The sequence below is a fragment of the Drosophila elegans genome, unplaced genomic scaffold (assembly GCF_018152505.1).
Source record: "Drosophila elegans isolate 14027-0461.03 unplaced genomic scaffold, ASM1815250v1 contig_183, whole genome shotgun sequence".
NCBI classification, from domain to species: Eukaryota; Metazoa; Arthropoda; class Insecta; order Diptera; family Drosophilidae; genus Drosophila; species Drosophila elegans.
Window position 1 is genome coordinate 4,545,044 of NW_024545550.1, and position 24,086 is coordinate 4,569,129.

At 40.1% G+C, this 24,086-nt stretch overlaps 4 protein-coding genes across 5 annotated transcripts; 1 reads left to right on the forward strand and 3 right to left on the reverse strand.

Moving 5' to 3' along the window:
• The first annotated feature begins 947 nt into the window (after nucleotides 1–947).
• On the forward strand, nucleotides 948–6,326 carry LOC108143562 (poly(A) polymerase beta). The gene is given in 9 exon segments (XM_041707448.1): nucleotides 948–1,059; nucleotides 1,400–1,511; nucleotides 1,581–2,347; nucleotides 2,414–2,610; nucleotides 2,671–3,252; nucleotides 3,317–3,589; nucleotides 3,654–4,368; nucleotides 5,557–5,675; nucleotides 5,739–6,326. Coding segments are annotated over 6 exon segments (2,505 nt in total). The 5' UTR covers nucleotides 948–1,059; nucleotides 1,400–1,511; nucleotides 1,581–1,614; the 3' UTR covers nucleotides 5,562–5,675; nucleotides 5,739–6,326.
• Nucleotides 6,327–6,733: 407 nt separating this feature from the next.
• LOC108143341 lies at nucleotides 6,734–8,027 on the reverse strand. The gene is made up of 2 exons (XM_017267662.2): nucleotides 7,892–8,027; nucleotides 6,734–7,831 (listed from the first exon to the last, which is right to left on the reverse strand). The coding sequence occupies exons 1-2, from the start codon at nucleotides 7,943–7,945 to the stop codon at nucleotides 6,893–6,895; spliced, it is 993 nt and encodes a 330-aa protein (XP_017123151.1). The 5' UTR covers nucleotides 7,946–8,027; the 3' UTR covers nucleotides 6,734–6,892.
• A 4,029-nt stretch (nucleotides 8,028–12,056) lies between these two features.
• On the reverse strand, nucleotides 12,057–14,201 carry LOC108143340. 2 transcript variants are annotated; one of them, XM_017267661.2, is made up of 4 exons: nucleotides 14,070–14,201; nucleotides 13,069–13,229; nucleotides 12,768–12,940; nucleotides 12,057–12,621 (listed from the first exon to the last, which is right to left on the reverse strand). In XM_017267661.2, exons 1-4 carry the CDS (start codon nucleotides 14,074–14,076, stop codon nucleotides 12,201–12,203), a joined length of 762 nt encoding a protein of 253 aa, XP_017123150.1. In that variant the 5' UTR covers nucleotides 14,077–14,201; the 3' UTR covers nucleotides 12,057–12,200. The 2 variants fall into 2 exon arrangements, with proteins under 2 accessions (XP_017123150.1, XP_017123149.1); XM_017267660.2 differs by lacking the exon at nucleotides 14,070–14,201 and adding an exon at nucleotides 13,285–13,393.
• Nucleotides 14,202–20,221: 6,020 nt separating this feature from the next.
• LOC108143302 lies at nucleotides 20,222–22,882 on the reverse strand. Its single transcript, XM_017267617.1, has 3 exons — nucleotides 22,298–22,882; nucleotides 21,236–21,778; nucleotides 20,222–20,809 (listed from the first exon to the last, which is right to left on the reverse strand). The coding sequence occupies exons 1-3, from the start codon at nucleotides 22,880–22,882 to the stop codon at nucleotides 20,222–20,224; spliced, it is 1,716 nt and encodes a 571-aa protein (XP_017123106.1).
• Nucleotides 22,883–24,086: the final 1,204 nt, after the last annotated feature.

Below are 24,086 nucleotides of genomic sequence, written 5' to 3' on the forward strand. Positions count from 1 at the left end.
TGTCCTCTCTTGGTACCGAAACTCGGCCATCCCTATGCGCCAAGAGCATCGATACCGATTACCGTAAGCATTCAATCGATTGCTACACATTTTAATTATTGCTAGAACGCGCAAATCAGTTGCTAAAAAGATAGTGAAACATGTTTGCCGCCCACTAACCGCCCCGCGCGTCGATCCCGCAGCGTTATCAGTGTCCCCCCGTCGCCTCCAACGCCCCAAAAGTGGGCGAAAAGTGTTTGTGTTTGCGTTTTGGCAACTGGCATATGCATATCGGTGTGCGTGTGCGTCAGTTTTAGCAGAGCTCGTCACGTAGCATAAAAACGCGAGTTTTGCTTTGCTCAAAAGGCGATTGAACAGAGTGGGAGGGGGTGAACGGGAGCGGGAAAGAAGAAATGTGAAGAGTGTCGCAAAAGGAGACGAGCGAATAAAGAAGCCGGAGCAACAAGAACACATGAATGGGATACACTCTCCTGCCAAAAGTTCTAATAAACATACATACATATGCACTCACGAATGCAGCGGACGGACACGACACACACACACGTCACACTCGAACACACACCCTCAGCGTTTGTTTGAAGCAGCTACAACAACAAGAGCAGGCCAAGAATCAGAAGAAGCAACGCAGGTAAGCAAAAACAAAAACTTTTCCCCGTGCGTGTATGTATGCGGTGCGTGCGTCGTTCACGTCTGTGTGGGTGTATGAGAGTACCGTTTACCTGCGGCAGCGGGGGTTGGCAAATATTCCGTTTAAATACGCTTTCTTTTGTTTATGTTTGTCATTGTCACAATTATTCTGCTAAAGTGCACACGCCAAGCGAATATACTCCTCCCGCAGTTCAACCGCGAATTTTTTGTTAATTGTTTTACGCATTTGTTTATGCCCAAAGGCTAAGGGTACCAGTGTGACCATATGGGACGCGAGATTCATTGTTATGTTTTTCGTATATAACGGCAGTGGCTGAAATATCTTATCTCACTTACAAATTGCATTTAGTCAGCCCGAAAGTAAATTGCAATTGTCCACTAACTGTTTAGCTACACAGTAAAAAAAATAAGGTAATTCTAGATTTAAAGTAACATCGTTGGCGGTTAGAATGTGATGAAAGTGTTTTCCACAAATCGAAATGACGCACCATAAAAATCTTTAGTTCAAATATTGAGTGATTAACTTTTATAATCCGCTTTGTCATGAGAGATATATATTTTGCGTTCTTAATAATGTGTTCATATATATTTTTTTTATAATCATAACATGGTTGGTAATTTCCCTTTTTTTGTTTTTGTAAAAGCACAAAACTGTCATAAAGATTAGGCACTTTTTGTATAATTAGTACAATCAATTTTTATATAAATTTAAGAATACAATAAAAATGATCTATATGTTGTATCTTTACAGCATTTTATTAAGCGCTGCATCGTAAACTGAACCACAAGACCGCATATTCCATTTTGTCTTCTTGGAGAGCAAACTTAAGTATAATTGCAACATACGTTTTAAGCCTAGATAGGTGAGTAAATGAACTACAATGATCTCAATGATCATGTCAGCTAACACCACTCTAAATTTGCGTTTTCAGGACCCTACTTTAAGTTCAAACGAAGGCAGACAGCATGTGGAATTCCGAACCAACACATCGCCAGCAGCACCACCATCAGCATCAGCACAATGGCAACTCTACCTCGGGCGGACCGCCCGCCAAGCAGCTGGGCATGACCTCGGCCATCAGTCTGGCCGAGCCCAGGGCTGAGGATCTGCAGCGCACTGATGAGCTGCGCGGCTCTCTGGAGCCGTACAACGTCTTCGAGAGCCAGGACGAGCTGAACCACCGCATGGAGATCCTGGCCAAGCTCAACACTCTGGTCAAACAGTGGGTTAAGGAGATCTCTGTCAGTAAGAATATGCCGGAGTCAGCTGCTGAGAAGCTCGGCGGCAAGATCTACACATTCGGCTCGTACCGCCTGGGTGTCCATCACAAGGGCGCCGATATTGACGCCCTATGTGTGGCTCCGCGCAACATCGAGCGCACCGACTACTTTCAGAGCTTCTTCGAGGTGCTTAAGAAGCAGCCGGAGGTCACCGAGTGCCGCTCTGTGGAGGAGGCCTTCGTACCAGTCATCAAAATGAACTTTGATGGCATCGAGATAGATCTGCTGTTTGCTCGTCTGTCCCTTAAAGAGATACCCGATGATTTTGATTTACGGGATGATAACCTTCTGAGAAACCTGGATCATCGCTCGGTGCGCAGCCTCAACGGCTGCCGTGTAACTGACGAAATCCTGGCTCTGGTGCCCAACATTGAAAATTTCCGACTGGCCCTGCGCACCATCAAATTATGGGCAAAGAGTAAGTTTTACACGATTCTTCAAATAATTATCTTATATAACTAATATGTTTGATTTGCCCACTTAGAACACGGCATATACTCAAATTCGTTGGGTTATTTCGGCGGTGTGACCTGGGCCATGCTGGTGGCCAGGACGTGCCAGCTGTATCCGAATGCTGCAGCTGCCACATTGGTGCACAAGTTTTTCTTGGTATTCTCGCGCTGGAAGTGGCCCAACCCAGTGCTGCTCAAGCACCCCGACAACGTCAATCTGAGATTTCAAGTAAGTCGGATGAAATTACACAAGCTTTGTAGATAAACTAACATTTGATCCCTTTTCTAGGTCTGGGATCCGCGAGTCAACGCCTCGGATCGGTATCATCTGATGCCCATCATTACGCCTGCGTACCCCCAACAAAATTCCACATTCAATGTGTCGGAATCCACCAAGAAGGTCATATTGACCGAGTTCAATCGCGGCATGAACATCACGGATGAGATCATGCTGGGCCGCATTCCGTGGGAGCGTTTGTTTGAGGCACCCAGCTTCTTCTACAGATACCGCCACTTTATCGTGCTATTGGTCAATTCGCAGACGGCCGACGACCATTTGGAATGGTGCGGCCTGGTTGAGTCCAAGGTGCGTCTGCTAATTGGCAACTTGGAGCGGAATCCCCACATTGCTTTGGCCCACGTCAATCCCAAGTGTTTTGAGTTTAAGAAGGGCCAGAGTGCCAACAACTCGCAGAACAACAGTGGAAATGAGGACGATTTGAAGCAATCGCAGGGAAGCCAGTCTGCAGTTACTTCGGCGCCATTCTGCTCCATGTGGTTCATCGGCTTGGAGTTTGAGCGTTCGGAGAACCTCAATGTGGACCTCACAGAGAGCATACAGAACTTTACGGAGCACGTGATGATGCATGGCGTGAGTACATTAAGTAAACCTACAAAATTATATCCAGTTGTTAATCTTTTTATCAACATTGCAGGTAAACATCAAAATGCTCAAAGAGGGCATGACGATTGATGCCCGTCATGTAAAGCGCAAGCAATTATCGCTCTACTTAGATTCCGATTTCCTCAAGCGAGAGCGTAAGTCCATGGAGAGCCACAATAATTTTAATAACACACTGCTGGCCAACCGCAAGCGACTCTCGACGGAACTGGCCCAATCGCAGGACCCACTGCCGCCGGGTCAGCAGCCATCAAGTGGAAATCGCGGTCGGGATAGTGGAGCAAAGATACACAGACTCAGCGAATCGGTAAGTTGCTATAGCTATTCCCTTAAGAATGTTCTGACAACATGATCATTTTTTGTTTGTTTAGCTGACAGAGGAAAATTCGAATGCCTCCAGCGATATGGCGGCAGGAACGCCCACCACGCCCACAGCGGCGCAAATGAGTGCGCCCAGCTTTAAGAGCTCGGGCAAAAACGGCTCCGAGATGGACGTGGAGCAGGAGCCGCCACAGCCGCACAACAACGGCAGCAACAATGGCAGCGCCAACAGCAACACAACCACAACGGAGGTGGCATGTTCGTGACAACCGCCAACGCTACATCCGCATCCGCCGCATCAGCAGCCGCCGCCCCCGCCGCCACAGCCACCAGCTCATCATCATCATCATCAGAAGTTCCGGAAGAACAACAATGCGGCTGCGGCGGCCGCCTCCAACAGCATTTTCAACCAGCGCTCGATCCTGCATGCCGCTTCCAGTCTAACGGCTGCTCTAAGCATAACCGGACACAAGCGCAAGCAACAGACGGCGACATCAACTACCACGATCAACAGCAGCAGCAACATTGCTCATAGCAACTACCACCACAGCAACAACAACGGCGGCGGCGGCGGTGGCGGCATTGGCCACTATAACAAAACGTACTACATTGATGATGATGAAGAGGACAACAACCAACATTTGACAACTAACAACCAACCACAACAGCAACAAAAAGCGGTCAGAGTAGCAGCAACATCGACGACACCAGCAACATCGGTTCCTGTAGCTGCGAACGCCGCGCCACCGGCACCGACAATTTCTTGTAAGTTGCCTAAATGTTTTTCCTCGTTCTTGTACTCTCATCCATTTTTTGCAACTTTCTTTGACACGAGACTGTTTCTGTACTCTTAAGTTGCCTTTCTACTTACTATTACGTATTCTATAACCAGTATTTCCGCCATTGTGGAAAAAATCTAACAAAAACCTACATTTAATTTTTAAAAATCCAATTTACATAGCCCGAGACTAAGCTCAATAAATGATAATGAAAATAAACTTTTTAAAAAAGAAAAAAAAAACACAAAACAATATTTTTGGTATTTTTATTTTCTAAATTATTTACAGTGTTTGGGCAAAATGCCCGAAAGAAAAAGAGATCAAGTCTTCTTTAGAAGGATGGTACAATATCAAAAAAGACATTATTAAAATAAATAAAATTGAAACATTTATTCTTTTGATCTTGTTTATTATTATTATTTGTTTTGGCCCAAAAAATTATAAACTTAGATTATAAAGTTTTCTTTAAAAAATGTCTTATATGACTTGGGGGAAATTGAAAACATCTCAAGTTAAGACAAGTATTTTGATTTTTCAAAATAAATAATTAGGAATGTTATTAGCAAGATCTTTTTACAAAATGCCTCTTAAGATTTTGGAGAAATTTATATGTAAATACCTTAAAATCCGGGGCATAATAGAAATCAAGTAAATATACTTTTAACAGTATAAACAGGCACTTTGTTTTTTGTTGGGTTCATTGCGTTTTTATGAGGAGATGGTAAAAACTATAAATATTCGATCTCCCATAGCTCGAACTACTATCTGGCACGTCAAAATTCGAGTTTGGAGGCCTTAAAGTCATAGAATGACACTGAAATATTTTGAGTAAAGATAATAGTTAAATTATTTGCGTATTCCAGTAGCGATCTAAAAATGATGAACTATGTTTGTTTCTTGTCTGATAAAAAAAAACACTAATTGGCCAATCGAAAATTAAATAAAAACTTTGGAGAAGTTCTTATCGAAAAGAAAACAGTTTAACAAAATTCTGGTTTTTAAATATTTTTCAAATCATTTAACTACTGTAGTTCTTTTAACACCGCAATCTTTTACTTTTTTTTAACTGTTAAATTGTTTTTTTTATTTTATTATTATGTTGTTCAATATATTATTGCCTACGATAAAATGTATATCTCACTAACCCGTTCAACCATTTTAAATGTCTTTGCAGTGTAAAAAGCTATTAAACATACCATTTAAGGATTAGTTATCATAGTTATTCTCCCCCATTGATTTTTTCGGCATTGATGCCCAAGCAAACATGAAGCCCATAATATTTTATACAAAACGGTGAGTTGACTGCTAACACGGTGATCATTGATTCATCTTAATTAAGCTGTCTATTTCTTGCAGGTTTCTATCATACACCTTCTACATAGTTATGTTAAACATTATTCTTTCAACAATTGCCTAATCGTCAAATTAAAATTGGCATTCGGACATCAACAATCGGCGCTAAGACAAGAACAACACCATGACTTGAGCGGCCTTTTAGTGGCAGAGAAAGCATTTCTCTAACATTTGTCTTAATAATATTGTTGTACATCTTTTTTACTTCCCCACAGCTGGTTTGAGGAGTGCGTAGAAGAGAGAAGTGTGGAGAGTGGAAAGTGGAAAGTGGAAAGTGAAGGATGAGTGTAAGGATGAGGAGGAAGATGGGTGAGAGCGGCGGACAGTCAAGATCCTGGAGAAGATCTGCTGCGGAAACTACTTACATACTAAGAAGATTTCTTTATAATTTTCCATCTTCTTGTTTTCAATATTTGTTTTCTTCTTCTTCTAGTTGTACAACGCTGAAAATTTGAAACAAAATATGTTCGTTTTTCTAAGAAATGATATCTGAAAAAAGGTAATAACAAAAAACGTATAAATGAAATGAAGATATTGATTTAATTTTACCAAATAAACCAGAAAAACAAAGCGAAAGCTAAAAACCCCAAAGTGTCAATGTTTTATTTAAAAATGTATTTGGGGATTGGGAACAGGAACAAAAACCGTATTTAATTTAATTTAATTAGTATGGCTAATGAATAAAATTTATTGTTGGAAATTTTTATGCTAATGCTGTTGTAATGGATGACAAGTCTTTTCACGCGCTACAGTTAAAGATATTTGCTTTGCATAATATAAAGAAATATTTTATTAAACAAAAACAAATGAATTAAAAAAAAAAAGTTTTCATGAAAACCTGGAGAACGGTTCAATGATTTTCTGTGTGATTTATTTTTATTTGCAACAAATTCATTTCTCTTCACACTTCGCTCTGTGATATTTATTTATATTCACAAATGTATTTAACTAGAATTTTTTCAGGATACTCACCATAAATAAGTATGAAATCAGTCGAATTTAAATTTTAAATGAAAGATCATATATTAGACAATCATTGCTTGTGTATTTCACAAGTTTTCTCGATTTCTCCTGAACTCTTTGTATGGTAAGGTGAGTATAGAAAACTAGAATTTAAACAGGATACGGGCGCCCAAAAGATGATAACGTTGATGATTTTAGTTGAAGGCCAGTTGTTGCATTGGATACTTGGGTATGAAGTACTCCATGCGCATGTTGCGGCGCACGGCGCACTGCTGGTACTGCAGCCAGTCGCTGAAGGCCTCCGTGTGACACACCTCGGAATTGGCCTTGTCGTATAGTTCGCGACGCAGGGCGAAAAAGATGGGGCGGACTTTCTTCTTCTTGCTGTAGACGTGTCGGAACAGCCACTTCATGACCTTCTTTTCGTTTTGTGCGTATGCGGTCGTGGGATACGAACAGATTGTGGTCAAATTCTCCATGCTTGGGTAGTAGTTCGTTACTGGATTCGGATCGATCGTCATACGCCGATTCTGACGATTTGCCGGGCCGAAACGAGTGTCAAAGAACTCTTGACCGAAGGTTACGCCCCATTGATCGTAGACATTTTCACCATATTGGTTGGTATAAAACTTTGGAATATTTACGGCAAGCTCTGTTTCTTTTTTCGTGCCGTTGGTCGCTTCATCTTTAGTTTCTCCACCAGCTGCATCCGTTGTTGCTTCATCTGCTACTGATTCAGCTTCATCTCCTCCAGCTGCTTCCGTTGCTCCTTCTTCAGGTACATCTTGGGGAGCGGCAAAGAGTCGTATCCCGCTTTTAGTGATTCTCATCCGGTGAACAGTGGTTCCTTTGGTCACTGCCATCGGTGGCACTGTGGTTGCGTTGTAGCCAGATTTTCGATGATAGTCGTCTTGTAGCTTCTTGGCAAAAACTCGAAAGCCGTCAGCTTTTTGTGGCACTGGAGTATCAAGGCTCCGTTCCCCCCTGAAAATATCAAACACGGATCGATTCCAGTTCGACTGCCTCGGTGCTCTGTTTGCCGAATCATCCACCGACGTTACGATCGTAAGTGGAAGTGACTCCGGAATGGGCAGAGACATTGGCAAGGCAACGAATCCTTGAACCCATAGAACCTATAGAGAATGGAAGGTCCAGGATTTGTAATAAAGTATTAATTTGCATAAGCCACTCACAATTAATGATGTAGTTGCTAAGAGGACACCTTCAAGGACCCCATAGCTATGCATTGTATTGCGTCAGATAATTAATATTTCCTTTTCAGGATAAACTTCCTCTTGTGTTTTTTCCCTTTGCTTATCTAAAGTGTGATTCAACTGTACAAATGACTTGAATAACAATGAAACTTTGATTACGATAAGTAACCTGACAAAAAATAATCCAGATTTTTAATTTAATAATATATGTAAAATTAAGAGAATTATATTAAAATTAAACAAAAAGCTGACTCATTTATTATATTCGGTATTAGTAAAATAAAACATGGAAAAAAATTAATTTTATTAATCGTTAATTTTAGGTAAATACCAAATTATAAATTTATCCGATGGAAAAGTGTAGGTATGAACTACTCTAAATACAATACTACTAGTGACTATTTTACAGTTTGACCTGAATTGATCTTTATAATATGTACAATAATACTGTTAAGTCACCAATTCAATTTTATTTGTATTGTATTTAAATTTGCCTGAAATTTAAAAAAAATAAAATTTTGTATGATTATTATATGGGAAAGTAATACTTTAAATATCCCTGCGCATATGATTAAATAATCTTTAATAGTTCGCGATAGCTATTAAATCATTAAAAAGCTTGCAGTTTTTTTTGGAAACGGCATTAGAATCAAGATCTACCAAAATGAAAATGTTGGCTGTTTAAAATTGCAATTTGGCTATCTTCCCAAGTAAGTTCAATTTTCTTTACAAAGTGACTTTCTTCATTTTTTTAATTTACAGACGTCAACACTAAATGAAGACTCAAAAATTGTGATTGAGTGCGCAAATATAAATTTTTTCAAAAAGATCGTTACTCAAAGATTATAAAATAAAGTCAAGTGCTTCTTTCGCTGTTACCTCGAAAAAGTCCCACATTTAAAAAATACATAGTATCAATGCTAGTTCGTAGAAACACTGAAGAGACAAATTCTGTGTGAGCAGTTTGTTAAAAAGTTATTTAATTAAACTAGTATTTCTAAAGAAGTTACTGGTTTAAAGCTAAAATATCATTACAAAAATATCCTTAAAACTGTTAGAGCACTTCTTGACTATTAAAATAAAGTTGCTCACACAGCTAAATATGTTTTTATCTCTGGGATATTCTAAAATGTAATAGTGTTCTATCAATGTTCAGCAATGTAAAATAAAAACGTGAAAATCTCCTCAAAAAGAACATCATATAATTTGGTTAGCTACAATTTATACAGGTGATTGTTTCAAGAACACAAGGTTATCCTGTTTACAATTACAGTAGCCCTCTGGTACAGTCACTAGAGAAACATTTTAAGGAAAAGGAAACTTCCTGACTGATCCTGCGTGATACCTACGATTCGTGGGACGACACGGGGAACACCATCCGCGCTAACTACCAAACTAACCCGACGGTGATCTTCGAACCCAAGTCCTTTTGGGCCTAACCTAATTGCACTTCTGCGAAAATTATGCGCGGCACAGCTGCGCGTTTTTCCCCGAAACCGAGCAGCATTAATCCGTTTATGGCCACGGATTAAGTTGCAAAATTTTCACGAAGGTCGTCGCGATCCGGGACGCGAATTCGCGGAACCACCCCGACCCTTGCAGGTAACAACGCCCGCCACCCACAGGTAAGTGGGCGATTACGGGGCCAGGAATCGGGTATAAAACATCCAGTCGCCGGCAGACAGATCATCAGTTACCAACGCCTCCTCAGAGTGTGAGGATCCAGCAGTGAAACATAGATCAAAGCAGCAAGCAACTCGAAGGAAAAGCAATTATACGACAAACCTTGTTCGGTTTTGCCAATTTCCTAGCAGCACTGGGTAAAGTTTGTCCTATAATCTCGAAAAGACGACCATCTCGAACAGTGAATTATCGAAAGGCCCCGATCTTGGGATGCATCTTGTGCAGTTATGTTAACCTCACATCACTGGGCAAAGTGTGTCTCAAGATCCTGGCCACATCATCGCTTCAACCATACAAAGCCAATACAAAAGTAAGTGATAATCGGTGCTCCAGTTTTTAAAATTGAATGGCGAATGTCGGTATGGTCGCTTTTTAAAATGGTTTCGACCAAGCGTAGTGACTAGACCGAACACTCGTGCTATAATTTTAAAATGTTCAACAAGCCAAGTGATGTTTTTTAGTGAAAGAGGCAATCCCCAACGGTTGCAATTAGTTTCTTTGGTCGTCCAGCCTTAGGTGATTTCTCTGATCATAAAGCTAGACAACCATTGAAGTTCGTTGTGGCATTTGCAGCATTTACAAGCCAATACAAAAAGTTGAGTGAACCCCGCTTACTCCGGGCCATTCGCTAAAAGGAACGATCGTTGTGATATGCGTTGATCCTTAACATATCACAGTGATTTTCCTTTATAGCGCATGTCTGAGCCCAAAACTCATCGATGGGAAATACAATCCAAAAACAGTTCTGTGCCGAATCTCAGCCTTTAAAGTAGAGGGAATAGTTGCTGTGCTGTAAGTAACTAAACTATACCTATATCACAGTGGCTGTTCTTTTTGTACCTAAAGTGCCAAACATCAAAGCGGCCAATATTTGTTTTCATTTTCCCGACAAATACCCATTCCGTTTTTAACCACAGGGAACTTCTGCTGCTGATATATTATCAAAAACTTTTATATCACAGTGGCTGTTCTTTTTGGTTGCACGGTCAAGTCCAGCGATTTGTCATACAGGGAACGGATTTGTGTCACCTCAATTTGAAAATTGAAAATTGTTCAAAAAGAAGGGAACGGTTGCCGATGATGTAGTTTGAAATTCTCACCATTTATATCACAGTGGCTGTTCTTTTTTGTTTGGCAATCGATCTACGTTCAGAGGTTTTAAAATAAATAGCGCACATAAAACAGAAAATATTTTCTAAATGTGCAAAATTCCTTGTGGTTCGAACTTCTGGGAAAGACCGATGAGTAGGTGTGAATCAATTTGTCATATGTCTGAACTTTTACCAATAAATATTGATAACCCCACCATGAACTCATTGCATTTTTTTCCTCAAGAATTTTTTGGGTGGGTGGTGTAACCACAAATCGTATCGTTGCAATTGCATATTAAACAATTTTTAAAGACATGGTGCGTTAACTTTGAAATCACTAACTAAAAGTCATAATCTACCAATTTGTAAGCTTTCAACATTTTTAGTTCGTTAGTTCAGCAAGGTGTGAACTTTAACTATTGAAAGTTTTTACACTACTCTGATTTATTTTGTTCAATAGCTTTTTGTTGAATCAACAACAAAAACAAAAGATGTGATTAAATTAATGTGCAATTTGGTTAACATAATGTATGCTTTCAACTACATAAATCCACTCACCTTGTATTACCTTGAAAAAAACATCAATAGTCAGTATCCTGATGCACTTTAAATAGATTTGGGTATGTGGCTCTTCAGCCAACAGCCAGGAAGTGTTATGGGAATGGGGGGAGTGGTACACTTGTGAAACATTCTCTGCCACCCCATGCCAGGTGTAAGGGAATCTGACTCGCATTTGGAATTCCACGCGTGTGTGGAATGGCCAAAAGTTGGCCAGGCCAAAACCAACTCATCGCTGGAGGCTTGGCCAGTTTGGCCAGTTTGCTGCTGGCTGGCCAAATGCAAAACAAAACAGACAAACTGTGAAATCCCATTTTGCATTGACAGGGCCACGGCGGCCCTATGCCATAATGTTCGTAAAGGCTGCCAATGGCCAATGGCCAGTGTCCAGCACCCATTGTTGCATTGTGGCCAAGGACGGGCTGTCTCTGCCACTGAGTCCGTTTCAGTTTCAGTTTCTGTTTCTGACTTTGGCTAACTGCGTGCGGGTTTTCAAATCCTCCTTCCCGACCGGAAGCGGGTATGCGCAGAAGGAAGAGGAAATGAAGTGGCGGAAATACGATTAAAATGTTCCAGCATGAAAACATACAATACAGTCAATTCAAACTTCCGCTCAAGGGAAAAACAAAGAATAATGTTCTCGAAATTAGGTCCCTTTAACAAGAATAAATATTCCAAGGGAAAAACTTTCATTTTCCGAACGTTTTTCTTGAACCACCGATATTTTAAAATAAATGGTGGATTTGGTTGAAACCAATGGTGGTTATTATATACATATTCAAATTTGTTTGCGGTAATGGTAAAGAACAAAATTGTTGTTTAAATGTTAACTTTATTTTAGGACCAAAGTTAAATATCTTTTAAGAACATTTTCTGATTACAGTAAAAAATGGGAAGATATTTTAAGGTAAGTTGTGGCTGTATGGCTGGCCAAAGGAACTCATTTGCTTCAGGCACTATTCTATCTTTGCATTCAGACGATAGAGGTAATTCTCCACGCGAATCTTCTGGCGCAGGACTTTGCGCGATTCCCGCTCAATGGTGGCCGTGGTGCCGTCGTGATTGTGGAAGAATCCGCAGTAGCGGGCGGGCACGAACTGTTTGATTTTCTGCTGGCGACTGTACCGCTCGGTCACCTGCAGGCTGCACTTCTTGATCGCCGCCATCTCGACGTGCATGCACACTCGGCACATGTCCGCATCGCTGCTAAAGTTATGGAAGTAGTCGCCCACCGGCTTCTCGCCGCACACCGAGCACCTGACTTTGTTTTGTGGACTGCAGAATACCGCCACCGATGGCCAGATGATGCGCTTGCAGCCAAATGCCGTCTCCACATCCCATTCCGGATATTTGAGGTGGTGCGTGTAGGTGGAGGGCCTGCAAAATAATTACGAAAGTAATTACTATTAATGCTGTAATCTTTAGAATTTTGAGTTGGGCTAACGACTGTTTTTCATTAGTTTGAGTTCAATAATAAGCTAGATATTAGTTTTGCAACTTTAAAACAATTTTAGACTTCTTACCCAGGTGTCACCCATTTCTGCTCGCGGACAACGTGCTTGTTAAAGGTGAAGTAGTACTGAGTTCCTGGAAAGTCGGTGGCATAGGATCCTATGGGCGGATACCCAAGTTCTCGGAAGGGCGGTAGGCGTGGCATTTTGTTGGCCAAGGCTGAAAATCCAGCCTTTGACGGATACTGTAAATGATTTATTGGCTTTTATTAATACATTTACTAAGAAAATTCAAGAAATACGCGCCGAATTAAAATAGAAATAGCAATATTCCCGTTTTGTAAAATGAAATAAAAATATATTTATGGCTCACCTTAAATCCCATTGGTCTGTCTATGTCATAGGCATTTGGGGCGACCGGAGGAGTCTTTGTGGTGTAGCTAGGCCGACAGAAATTTCCGCTCGAGTCCCTGTGGATTTTCTTTAGGAAACCGACCGTCGGCCACACGGGCGGATTGACCACATACTCGAAACCTGCAAGTAGGAAGTTCAGAGAAATTAATGTCACCTGAAACTGGGAGATGTCCACCTAGATCATTGCAGCGGGCCACCACGAGACGCGTTTCGGAACGCTGGCGACGCAGTTTTTCGCGCTCCTGGGCATTTGGCCTTTGGGCACGCATCTTGGGTGAAAGTCGGAGAAAGACTGGCAGTTGTGCCGAAATTGGCGAACTGTCGAGCCGTGACAGCCACCGCAGCACACGCATTGCAAGTGGCACGCACGGTGGGCTTTAATGGAATATTGTATATCCCCCCATCGATGATGATATAAAATCAATATGTCTAAACCGTCGACGGTTTGCCGCGGAATCAGTATACGATGTTTGATTTCATTTGGCACACGTCTAGACTACTTTCCTCGCTTTATATTTTTTCAATGTTTCTATTTTTTTTTCTATTCCATTTCCCTGAACTTTGACCCAGTTGGGCGAATTGTTCGGTTCTAATAGCTTCCAAGGGGAAGAGGAAATGGGACATAAAGTGGTTTGTCATTGGTGTCGATAACAAAGGCGGGTGAAAATTGTTTTGCGGTGCGTGGCGGCTTTCGGAAAACATTTAGGAAACTAACCCTTTGGAGTCACAGATTGAAAGGGTAATCACTATACATTTTATTTAATTGACATTACCACGATGAGTTATTTATGAAACTGTTTTTGTCTCTTATAGTGACATAAAAACATAAGACTTATATAGGGCGTAACTTATATTTTGGCTTACGTGGGAAAACAAACGAGTAAATACTTTTCAAAATTTTTAGTTCCAAAAAAAAACGTTAATTCTTACTTTAACTTTAATTAAATTGTATTCACTCACCCTCCATCGAGGAAAATGCTTTAAATAATAGACTAGCTTATTAACTTTAACAATTAATAATTATAATTTTTCACAAACAGGCTTTACATCAAACTCAATTTGGTAGACTGAAATGTCGTCAACAACTGATTGTAATACGAAATCGAGTGCTTTTTCTGACGTATAAGTGCTGGCCATAGTTTCAAAACATTTTCAAAATTCCTGACAAAACATTGAGATGGATGGCAGAGGAATGCTCCAGACCGTACAAATTCAAAACGGCGCATATCCACGTGGTATGCACATGCAAGGTCTCGAAGTCAGACGTTTGCTATTCAACAATTTTCGGAGCGGTTTCGCCAGCGGCTTCCTTGGCTAAAGCGGCAGAATCAGAAAGGCTGCATGCCATTAATGCCAGTTAACCCCGACGTTGTCATCAGCGTCAGCTGCAACCACCACGGCCTGCCTTTCCTTTTTTGGCCAGGACCTCCAGGTCTCCACCCGATTTCCCCCTTTTCCACCTGCCGAATGGCACACACGCACATGAATACTAATGTGGCAGCGGCAGCACGCACAAATGCACAACCGCACTGCAACCACAGGAGAATTCCAGACACACATCCACCAGGCAGCACACAGTGGGTATACTAATTTCAGAGGTACCATTAAAGTCAAGTTAAAATCCTTACACATATTGGTTCTTCTTTTTTCTCTATGCAATTTCGTTTTTTAGAAATCGATTTAAGAATATAATTTGTAAACTATTTCCATGTGGGTCTGGTTTCTAAAGTAAATTATACAATTTTTGATTTGTTGCGTAATTTTAAATATTTACATTTTTGCTGTTGTCTGCTTTAATTCAGAAAATCTAGTTACTTAATTTTTCTTAAAAGATAGGAGCTAAACTTATCTATTGGGTTATTATACTTAAATTAAAGGCCATTTTCAAAATTTTTTATGACTTTGTATTTTGGGCGAGGATAACTAATAACGTATTTATTAAATAAATGTATTTAAAACTTAAACTTATAAAAAAAAACCCGCAAAATTAATAAAGAGGTATAATTTTATTTACAAGATTTAATTTTTAACCAGTAATTCTTGTTTTCTGCTCACTGTGCACAACTCCCGCCGAGAGGCGCTTAATTCGTGCAAATAAAATGATTGTGCAACATATGTTTGGGTAGTGGGTCTATTATAACACAAGGCGGTGGCTGGTAGGTGGCACTGAGTGCAGGGCGCATCTCAAGTGCCGCTGCACTTCCGGCCGGAGTCCTAAAGCACGGCCATATTGTTGCCGCAGCCTTGCAATGCAATTACACTGCAATTGCGCATTATTTAAGCGATGTTCGAAATGTTAATGAAAGCAGCAGTAGTTGAGCATCGACTGTTTCGATGGGAGGGTTAATTATGTCAACAATTAGACTGTTATGCACTCGGTACGTGGATCTGGTAAATTGTGTTATGTTCATTTAGCGTAAGCGTAAGCCCAGCCAGAATGCTGGGCCAACAGTTGTTGCACTCGACAAACAAGCAATTCCACTGCGGCTGAAGGCGTGGTCTTTCCATTTTGGCCAACCAAGTGCCATGTCCTACACAGGCAATTACAGCAACAATGGCTCTGCTGGCAGCCATCGAGTGAAATGCAAATAAAAATGCAACTCCAGTTTGTGGCTTCGGTTTCTCCATTTTGCATGACACACAGGGGGCTGAAAAGAAGTCCCAAAAACGTGCCATTCACATGCAAAGCTCAGAAACTTCTGAGACCGACTGATCGCAGAGGGAGAAAAATATGGTACGAAATGGTCAGCAATTAAGTAATTTCTCATTTCCAAATTGAAATTTATAATAACTTAACAATGAATGTATGTTTAAGAATATTATATAGAAATATGAAGGAAAATTCCTATAAAAATTTGAATGATAATATAATAATAATATTTATTGTAAATAATACAAATATATTTTGCCCTTTTTTTTCTCAATGTACTTTTTGTAAGGAGGCCGGAAGTGACAGCATCCTGGTGCTCCTGCGCCAGCTCCTGTCTTTTGCCTAAAACGAAAATTTGACTCACAATAAAAACAGAACATGGAAGGAGCAACAATGGTAGCCCTGCCCAAAACAAAACAGCTTAAGTCCATTGCAGAGCGGAAGTGCCGCTTATTACGCAGGATGTGGTTAACCGGAAATGGAACGAAACAAGCCAAGTGCGACAAGCCTTTCGGCTTTTTGTTTATGGTCCGTATGCGTGACTTTCACTCTATCTGAAGTGCATCCAGAACTAATTACACTCGAACCTTTAACTTGTTTGGTATACATTTCGTTGAGCCACTCAAATTGCTGCTCTACTCGGCTATCCTTTGTTGGCCATTGCAATCAGCAAAATGTCAGGCCAATAACCAACAGCCAGCTCACAAACAGCCAACAAACAGAGGCGCCGATTGCCAGGATGACGGCAAAATCAAATTACAAGATGCTCTGACATTTTCGCAACACCAAAACCCCCTATAACCGCTTTACACCCACCACCACCACGCCCCCAATCCAACGTCAGCCCCCTCATTATCCGCCACGCTGACCTAAATTCAATGCGTTTGCAATTTGTGCGGCAATGCGGCGGGGTTAATCATGCTAATAAACACCCAAGTTGCACTTGCAGATGACGCTGCTGCCATTGCTCCTGTTTCCATTTCGCAACCACTAAAGCTGCGATGGTCTAAGCTCCGATCCTTAAATACCCAGCAATCCGGCTAGCATACTTAAAGGATCAACACTAATAGCTAGAAAAAAGTATTTTTTTAGGGGTTGCAGTGCTTTAAGATATCAGAACAAATTAAATAAGTTAGACTTAAATGTTTTTGAATATAGGTTACATATTAATACATCAATGTTAATTGTTAATTTTTTTAAGGTTACCTGCACTCTTTCTTCCAAAAGTTTTAAGTCACAGAAAGGTAAGCGTAATTATGATCAAACTATAAAATATTTGGAAATTTTAATATTTAAATATACGATTCTTTCTGTACTTTCTAATGTTTCCACATTTTTCAACTTTATGTTTTCGTCAATAAGTAAGATATCCATATCCATTATTCTTTATTAAGTATTAAAAATATTTTAATGATAACATCTTGGATCAACACACACTTTTGAGTATGCCCTGCATTTTTCCAATTCTGAAAGGGAAGTGTTGACTGTCTATTTAGGTTTATTCTTGATCTACCCATGCCTGTTATAAAAGAGCCATCAAAATTTTACTTTCTGAAAATATGTGTACATTAAAGTGTAAGATAAGGAACGCCTTCTGTATTTTCAGTAATATGATACGCCCACTGAATTTCCCCAGATACTGGGTACAAGTAGCATTGCATACTTACGGGCGTTGAAGTAAGGATTTTGGTCCCGGGAAAAGCTAGTGTCGATACAGGACCAATGTACGTTGCTTTTTGCGGTCGCCGCGTGCCATTTGCCATTCAAGTAGGGCGATTGTGTTGCGTGGGCGATGCGGTTAAAAGGGGGACAAGACTGGAAATCATACAAAATTGCAATGATTATGCACGCGCCTAGTTGGCAGTCAATTGTGGTCAGGCCCTCATTTGGATGTGGCCCAAAGTGGCCTATTAATGGTGCTGGATGGAGTGGTGGTGGCTGCCAGTTTATGGTAATCCAATCCAACCGAAGCAGCTGTTGCCTGCCTGGCGAGAATATTTCCAATTTTTACTTGGTGCTTAACTAAATTTAAAAATTAACCTGATGCACTTATGATAGAACACTGCGTAGCTTGCAATCATATACAACAATATAGCATTTACCAACCACTGAGTTGTTCTATAACTCTCTTGTCTTGTAACTGTTCCTTTTTTCTTATTTTTCAAATTTTGGTTACAAATTTGGTAAAGAATAGATCAATAGTACCAAAAATTAATTTATGTGATTTGCTGGCAATACCGATCAATTTATGGTTGCAATATTTAAGTATATATATTTTAAAAGTTTTTTGTTTTATCTACAAGACCATTTTCCTATCCTAAAATATGTATGATCCATCCAATATATCATGCATGATGTGCTGAGCCCAAGCAAATCCCAAGCACATTATCTAATGATTTACTGGAATTGTCGGACTTGGCCTCAGTGAAACGAGAGTGAAACTTTCTTGACACTGCAAAATGCATAAGCCATGGGGTCAAAGGGTGGGGGTCACGGGGCGCATGCAAGTCTACACACACGCTGTCAGCACAAAGAAACTGTGGGGGAATGGGAATTCTTGGCAGTCAGCCGTCTCATCATTTCAGCTGTCACATTAAAAATGCATAAATGTTGCTTAAATGCAATCCAAGAAATGCAACTGGCCCGCAAACATAAGGGAAGGGCAAGGTGCCTTCAACCAATCAAAGTGCTCCAAGGTAGCGGGGAGGTAGAATTTTTAAGGAAGGGAACAAACTGCGAGGAGCTGGAGCATACAATTTGTAACCTGCCTGCCATTTTGTGGGGGAGAATGGAGAACACACTTGGAAGAAAACCATATTGTATAATTTTGTTTTGGCAAACTTGTTAACAAGAAATGGTATACAAAAAGAGAAATTATTTGCTTTAACAATCGTAATTAATTAAAAAATCAGTTTAAATATTAGTTGCCCTTTCCCTAAATTTTGTGTTGAGCTAAAATCAGCATGCTTACATTTTTGTAATTTCAATCTAGCTTTTCGTTGTTTAACAAAAATGGGCCTATAAATCAAAAGGTAAATCTTTAGAGTCTTATTATATAATAACATTATAATTTATGGTTTATATACAAATTTCAACCAAGTCAATGAGTTTTATTTAAGTTAATCAATATTTTGTTATTAGGTAACGATTGAACCTTTTTAGGCAATTGGGAATCTTGCAGTGAAGTAACTTCATGTTATAAAGCTCGCCTATTGGTTTCACTGTGAAGTCACATTAAAAATATTTTATTTGTGTATGAAAAAAAAACAAAAACTAACCTTGATTTGAACATGTACATTAAGATACTTTTTTTTTCCCCCGGTGCAGATGCCTTGGGGCCTTCGGCCTTGTCTTTGCCTTTACCTTTGCCTTGTCTCATGTTGCCTACGTTGCAGGTGCGAGTTTTTGGATTGGAAAAGCACTAGATGTGGATGTGGAAGTGGGAATGGGAATGGGAATATGTGTTCCTGTCTGCGGATGTGAGTCTGTGGGGTCTGGGCCTGTTTCTCTGCTGATTGTCGTACTGTTGATCTGTGTTTTCACTTAGATATTGGCCCGGGGGCTGGGCGATAACGCTACGTGTGTGCTACCATCGATACAGGAAGTTTGTTTGTGGCCAACTTGCTGAGTGGGCAGGAGCCATGGGCGGGAATTGGGCAAGGTTTGGAAGGGAACTGGGGGGGTTAGTGCTGAGCTTACATGATGGGAATGGAAATGGGGACGAGGAGCGTATGCCATGCGGATTGCCTGTGGAAAGTTCTGCTGAAGGCTGGCCCAAAAGTGCACAACAGACAGACTGGCAGGAAGGCGGGCAGGCAGTCAGGCTTTCGTTATCTAGTAAGCAATCGTTTCAAATTGAATTTTCTATTTACCCAGTCGTCGATATGTTTCCAATTGCCCATCGACTCTCCGTTCCTTACTTTGATTTGCTTGGTAAAGTTCTCTAGACAAAAGTTAAGCCAAATGAGTTGCGCTCAAACATGGATGTTCCGCCCTGAGGCAGAGTCGAGTTTACAAGGATAAAGTCCAATGGTCACTGTATTAGCGCTTGGTTCAAAACAGGAGTTCCATATTGTATTTCATATTGGATGATATTTGGGAGTTTAAAAACTTCCTTAATAGAAGTTTCTATTGGGTCTCCAAATTCAAAAAACGAATATATATTTAAATTATTAAAGGAACTTGTTAAAATTTCATTCTTGTTAAGTCAAACTGTTGGTTTAGTTTAAAACGTACTCACCTTAAGTTCTTTAAAGCAGTTAAACGGTCATCTGATTATATTAAAGTCATACAAATGTTTATTTTAAATTAATTAATTTATTTCTGATAACTGTTTCGATATTTCAAGAGGATTCGGAAAAAATAATGGCCTATAATAATTTTAATTGAGTACTACATAAATATTTCGAAAATGTAATGACAAATGACACTAAACGTTTAGTATTTTTCTTCATATTTAGTTTTAGTTTTCAGCCCTGTTGTTTCTATAGTAATTCCAACCAATTTCGACTAGAAGGCACAGGCTGGACCCTATCAAGCAAAGAGTGTATAGTTTTGTCAGCATCTTAATATCCCCCAGAGACAGACTCTGAACCGGCTGATAGTCGTCCGTCAGGTGAATAACGAGGCCCGTGATAATAGCTTCCCGATTGCTCTGCCTCCACCAAAAAGTCCAGAATCCAAACTCCTGCCAAAAAATGCCAAAGCTGTAGAAGTTCCTCGCGAAGGGCGAATTCCTTTGGATGGGAAATCGCAGTATTTGTTGGGGTGTGCACATCTTCGATGCAAGTCGAAATAATGGACGGTACATTTGCCGCTGCTGCAGCTCAACCACATTCCAGTGCTCCGCGGTGGTGCAGTAGGCGTAGCTGGTATTCAAGCTGCCCAGATGCTCCATCAGCGTCGTACTGTTGACCACCAGAAGGCGTGGCTTCAGTGCCGAAGGCAGACGTCCGGCGGTGAAATACATTTCCACCTCCGTTTCCGTCAGCATAAGACGCAATGGCGTAGCCAGAAAATCCCTATCCGTGTCTATCTGTGACCCAGGTATCTAAAATATATTAAATTATAAGTTTTCTTTCTTTTATTTATTTAATAAATATTCTTAATTATATTATACATTCAGTTATGTTTTTAACAATTAAAAAAGGCCTACAAAAATTATCTTTGGAAAGTTATTTATTGTATTTTAATGTGATACAAACCTTAGTCGCTTTTGAATATTTATTAGAAGGACGTCTTATAATTGAAAATATAAAAAATTTTTCATTTTTTCATTTTAAAGAATGAAATATATTATATATCTCAAAATACCTAAATTAAAATATCTTTATCAAAATATCTATCTAATTTCGTCTAACTTTTTAACCAGGTTTGATAAAAGTATTATTGTTTTAAATATGTTTGAGATGTCAGTTAAATAGTTAGCAAAACCTTTTTTTCTGGTTTCACTATAAGCATATTGTTTTTTACCTACCTGCGAGGTAAAGACTGATGACAGATTTGCTGTGCGCATTGACCACAGAATGAAGGACCCTAGTACCATGGCCACATGGATAAACTTGTACGACTCCGCGAGCCGCTGGAATTCAATGCCCGACAGCGATTGCTGAAAAAAGGCCACCAGTGTTAGCTGAATGCCCCTTTGTCCCTGCCCACACACCAGCTTCCAGCAAAAGGTCATAGCCAGAAGGAGTATCAGGAAAAATGGAAAATTTACACGGGCAACCATCCGCATATATCGGACTGCAGGCGATCCCCGCTGCCATGGCACTAAAATACAGGTTCGGGTGGTCCCCACCGGAAAACTCCCGGCCGTCAGCGAGGAGCCCGGCTGCATTGGAGAGTACGGATGAACGCCCATCTCGACCTCTCCGCGGGCAGCGGCTAGCATCAGGTGCTCCGGGTAATTGTACCTATCCACATGGGCCACACGCTCCAGGTGGAGTCGCCCCTTTCTGTGGTGCACGAAGGCGGCCATCAGGCGGCCCACGGCCCCGGACAGACGTCCGTTTGGAAGCTGAAAAACAAAATTAATGAATAATAATGTGCATATACAATTGTGTTCCCTATGAAATGGAAATATAATCCTAATTTTGTGCAAGTAAAATCTGTTTCTCATTAAAACTATTTAAAATGGATATTATTATGAATACAAGTTGTGGTAATAAACATATTAAGCAATGCTAATTTTTAGGTATTTATTTTATGCCCGTTAGTTTAGTGGTAAATACAAAAAATCCACATATCAAAAATGTCTACGAAATTATAGCTTTATATTTTATATACACAAATCGGTTTAATTATTTGTTTGTCTCGCTACAATATTGTATATATTTTCGACATATAATTTATATCAACAACTTTTGTTATTAAAGGTGAGAAGTGACCAATTTTTAACCTCTTCAAGATATGTATTTATTTTTTGTTAATTATTTATTAATGTTATTTTTCAATATTGATAATTTTTTTTGTTTGGATTTCAGTTTTGCTTAATTTCTTTTATAATGATAGTTACAATTTAAAAAAGATTTCATACCCTAAACACATTGAGGGGATCCTGAAAGAAAGGCACTCGAAACTCATAGCCCCTTAGATCCATCAATATGTCCACGTTTTGATAACCCGTATCGGTCAGATTCCGAACCGTGAGCTTGGGAAATGGTGTATAGGTATACAGTTGGTTGTGCCAATTGGTGCTAAAGTTTCCAGAAGGTTCCTTATAAATAAATAGCTGGAAGGTGATAAAGACATTGGTGAACCTGTGCTGCCAGCACCAGGCGAAGAAAATATTCAACTGCATCTCTGTTGGGCTCTTGTTTCCCAATCGCTTGTATATAAAGAGCATGGGAACGTAGTGCAAGCCAACTAATCCATCGACTAGGACATCAAAAATGGGCTCTTCGTCGGGCAGTACACTGGTAATGCTAACACAGATTAAAGTTTTGTAGCCCAGCAAATGACGCAGAGTGACATTGCGTCTCAGTCCCCAAACAACGATTGGTAATTGGAACTCTTCCGTTAACGATTGTTCAATAGATTTTGCCACAACAAACCGAATTCGCTGCAATTCACGATTTACTCCATAGGTGGCCAGCGTTTCGATTCGATTGTCGGCGATCATTTGTCTGGTCAGATTATGTATGAACTCCGATTCATAACTTCCACCAAAGACACTATGATTCGGCATGCCACAGACCCCGCGAAGGAGCCAAAGCCCACAAACGAAATGCAATCCAGCAAACATTTTGTAAGACTGAACTAGATCGAAACATTGGGTCGCTTGAAAAGTTCGCACCCTTGTAGGTTTTTGTTGTAATCTAAGCAGAGATCTAAAAGTTAAAGCTTTTTGTAGCACGAATGTGGCAAGTCATCAATTCTGAAAGGGGTAAAGGTCCTTTAGTTTTAAGCCGCAATTATAAGCCACAACACTCGAATGAGCTGGCAGAATATGAAGGGTGTTTTCAACCCCATTGCTTAAAGAGTAAAAAATTATATTGACGTCAGTTGGTGCATTTATTTGGCTCTTGTCTTTAAGCAAAGAAAAACTAATAAGAAAATAAATTAATAAATATGTAAGTTAAATTGCTAAAATATATTAAGGTATTAGAAGCTAATGGACACAGAATTTAAAGTTTAAGTGGCCAAAATCGTTTTGCAATGCCGATTTATTTACTCACCCGTTGAACAATTATCCCAACCAAATATAATTTCCCCTGTTGTCACCTTGCAATCCTGGCTGCCATCTCCTCGGCATTCGTCACTCACCTTCTGCTAACTGAACCTCACAATGATTGATGCTCAAGTTGATTGATGTCTCTTTGCGGCATGAGATGAACCTTACTTTAGGGCAAATCTGCTGAAAGTTTCGTCGGAGACACAGGGCTCATGGCCCGAAAAAATATTATTAATATCAGATGGCAGTGTCGCTCAATTTAAAATATTACTAGCAAACACATTCCGTGGACTTGAGTAATTTTTTACAAACAACTTTTGGAATTACTTAATCGCAAAGTTCTGACAGAGAAATGTTTACCAAAAAGGAAAAAGGGAACGAAAAGGTAGGCGGCACATAAATTGTGTTTATTATGAAGGCTGTGAGCATACTTTTGTGCGCAATTTAAAGTGCAAATAAGAAGAGCAAACGGGGAACCCCCAACCCGCTGTCAAATCCCAAGTTTTACCCCACGCATTTCATTAAAGCGCAATGAAGACATTTTCCGGGGGCGTGTGTGTGTGCGAGTGTCGGGGGAAAGCTGTTAAAAAATATTTGAAACACTTGAATGTTTCCCAACTGACACTAGACACTGGGGTTGGCATCTTCGCTG

Coding starts and splice junctions, on each gene's coding strand:
- LOC108143341 (XM_017267662.2), bottom strand. CDS start 7,945: ATGCATAGCTATGGGGTCCTTGAAGGTGTCCTCTTAGCAACTACATCA. Junction 7,832..7,891: donor TAGCAACTACATCATTAATT/GTGAGTGGCTTA, acceptor CATTCTCTATAG/GTTCTATGGGTTCAAGGATT.
- LOC108143340 (XM_017267660.2), bottom strand. CDS start 13,378: ATGCGTGCCCAAAGGCCAAATGCCCAGGAGCGCGAAAAACTGCGTCGC. Junction 13,230..13,284: donor GGCCCGCTGCAATGATCTAG/GTGGACATCTCC, acceptor TCCTACTTGCAG/GTTTCGAGTATGTGGTCAAT. Junction 12,622..12,767: donor CAGAAATGGGTGACACCTGG/GTAAGAAGTCTA, acceptor ATTATTTTGCAG/GCCCTCCACCTACACGCACC.
- LOC108143302 (XM_017267617.1), bottom strand. CDS start 22,882: ATGATCGCCGACAATCGAATCGAAACGCTGGCCACCTATGGAGTAAAT. Junction 21,779..22,297: donor ATCCCCTCAATGTGTTTAGG/GTATGAAATCTT, acceptor TTTGTTTTTCAG/CTTCCAAACGGACGTCTGTC. Junction 20,810..21,235: donor CATCAGTCTTTACCTCGCAG/GTAGGTAAAAAA, acceptor AATATATTTTAG/ATACCTGGGTCACAGATAGA.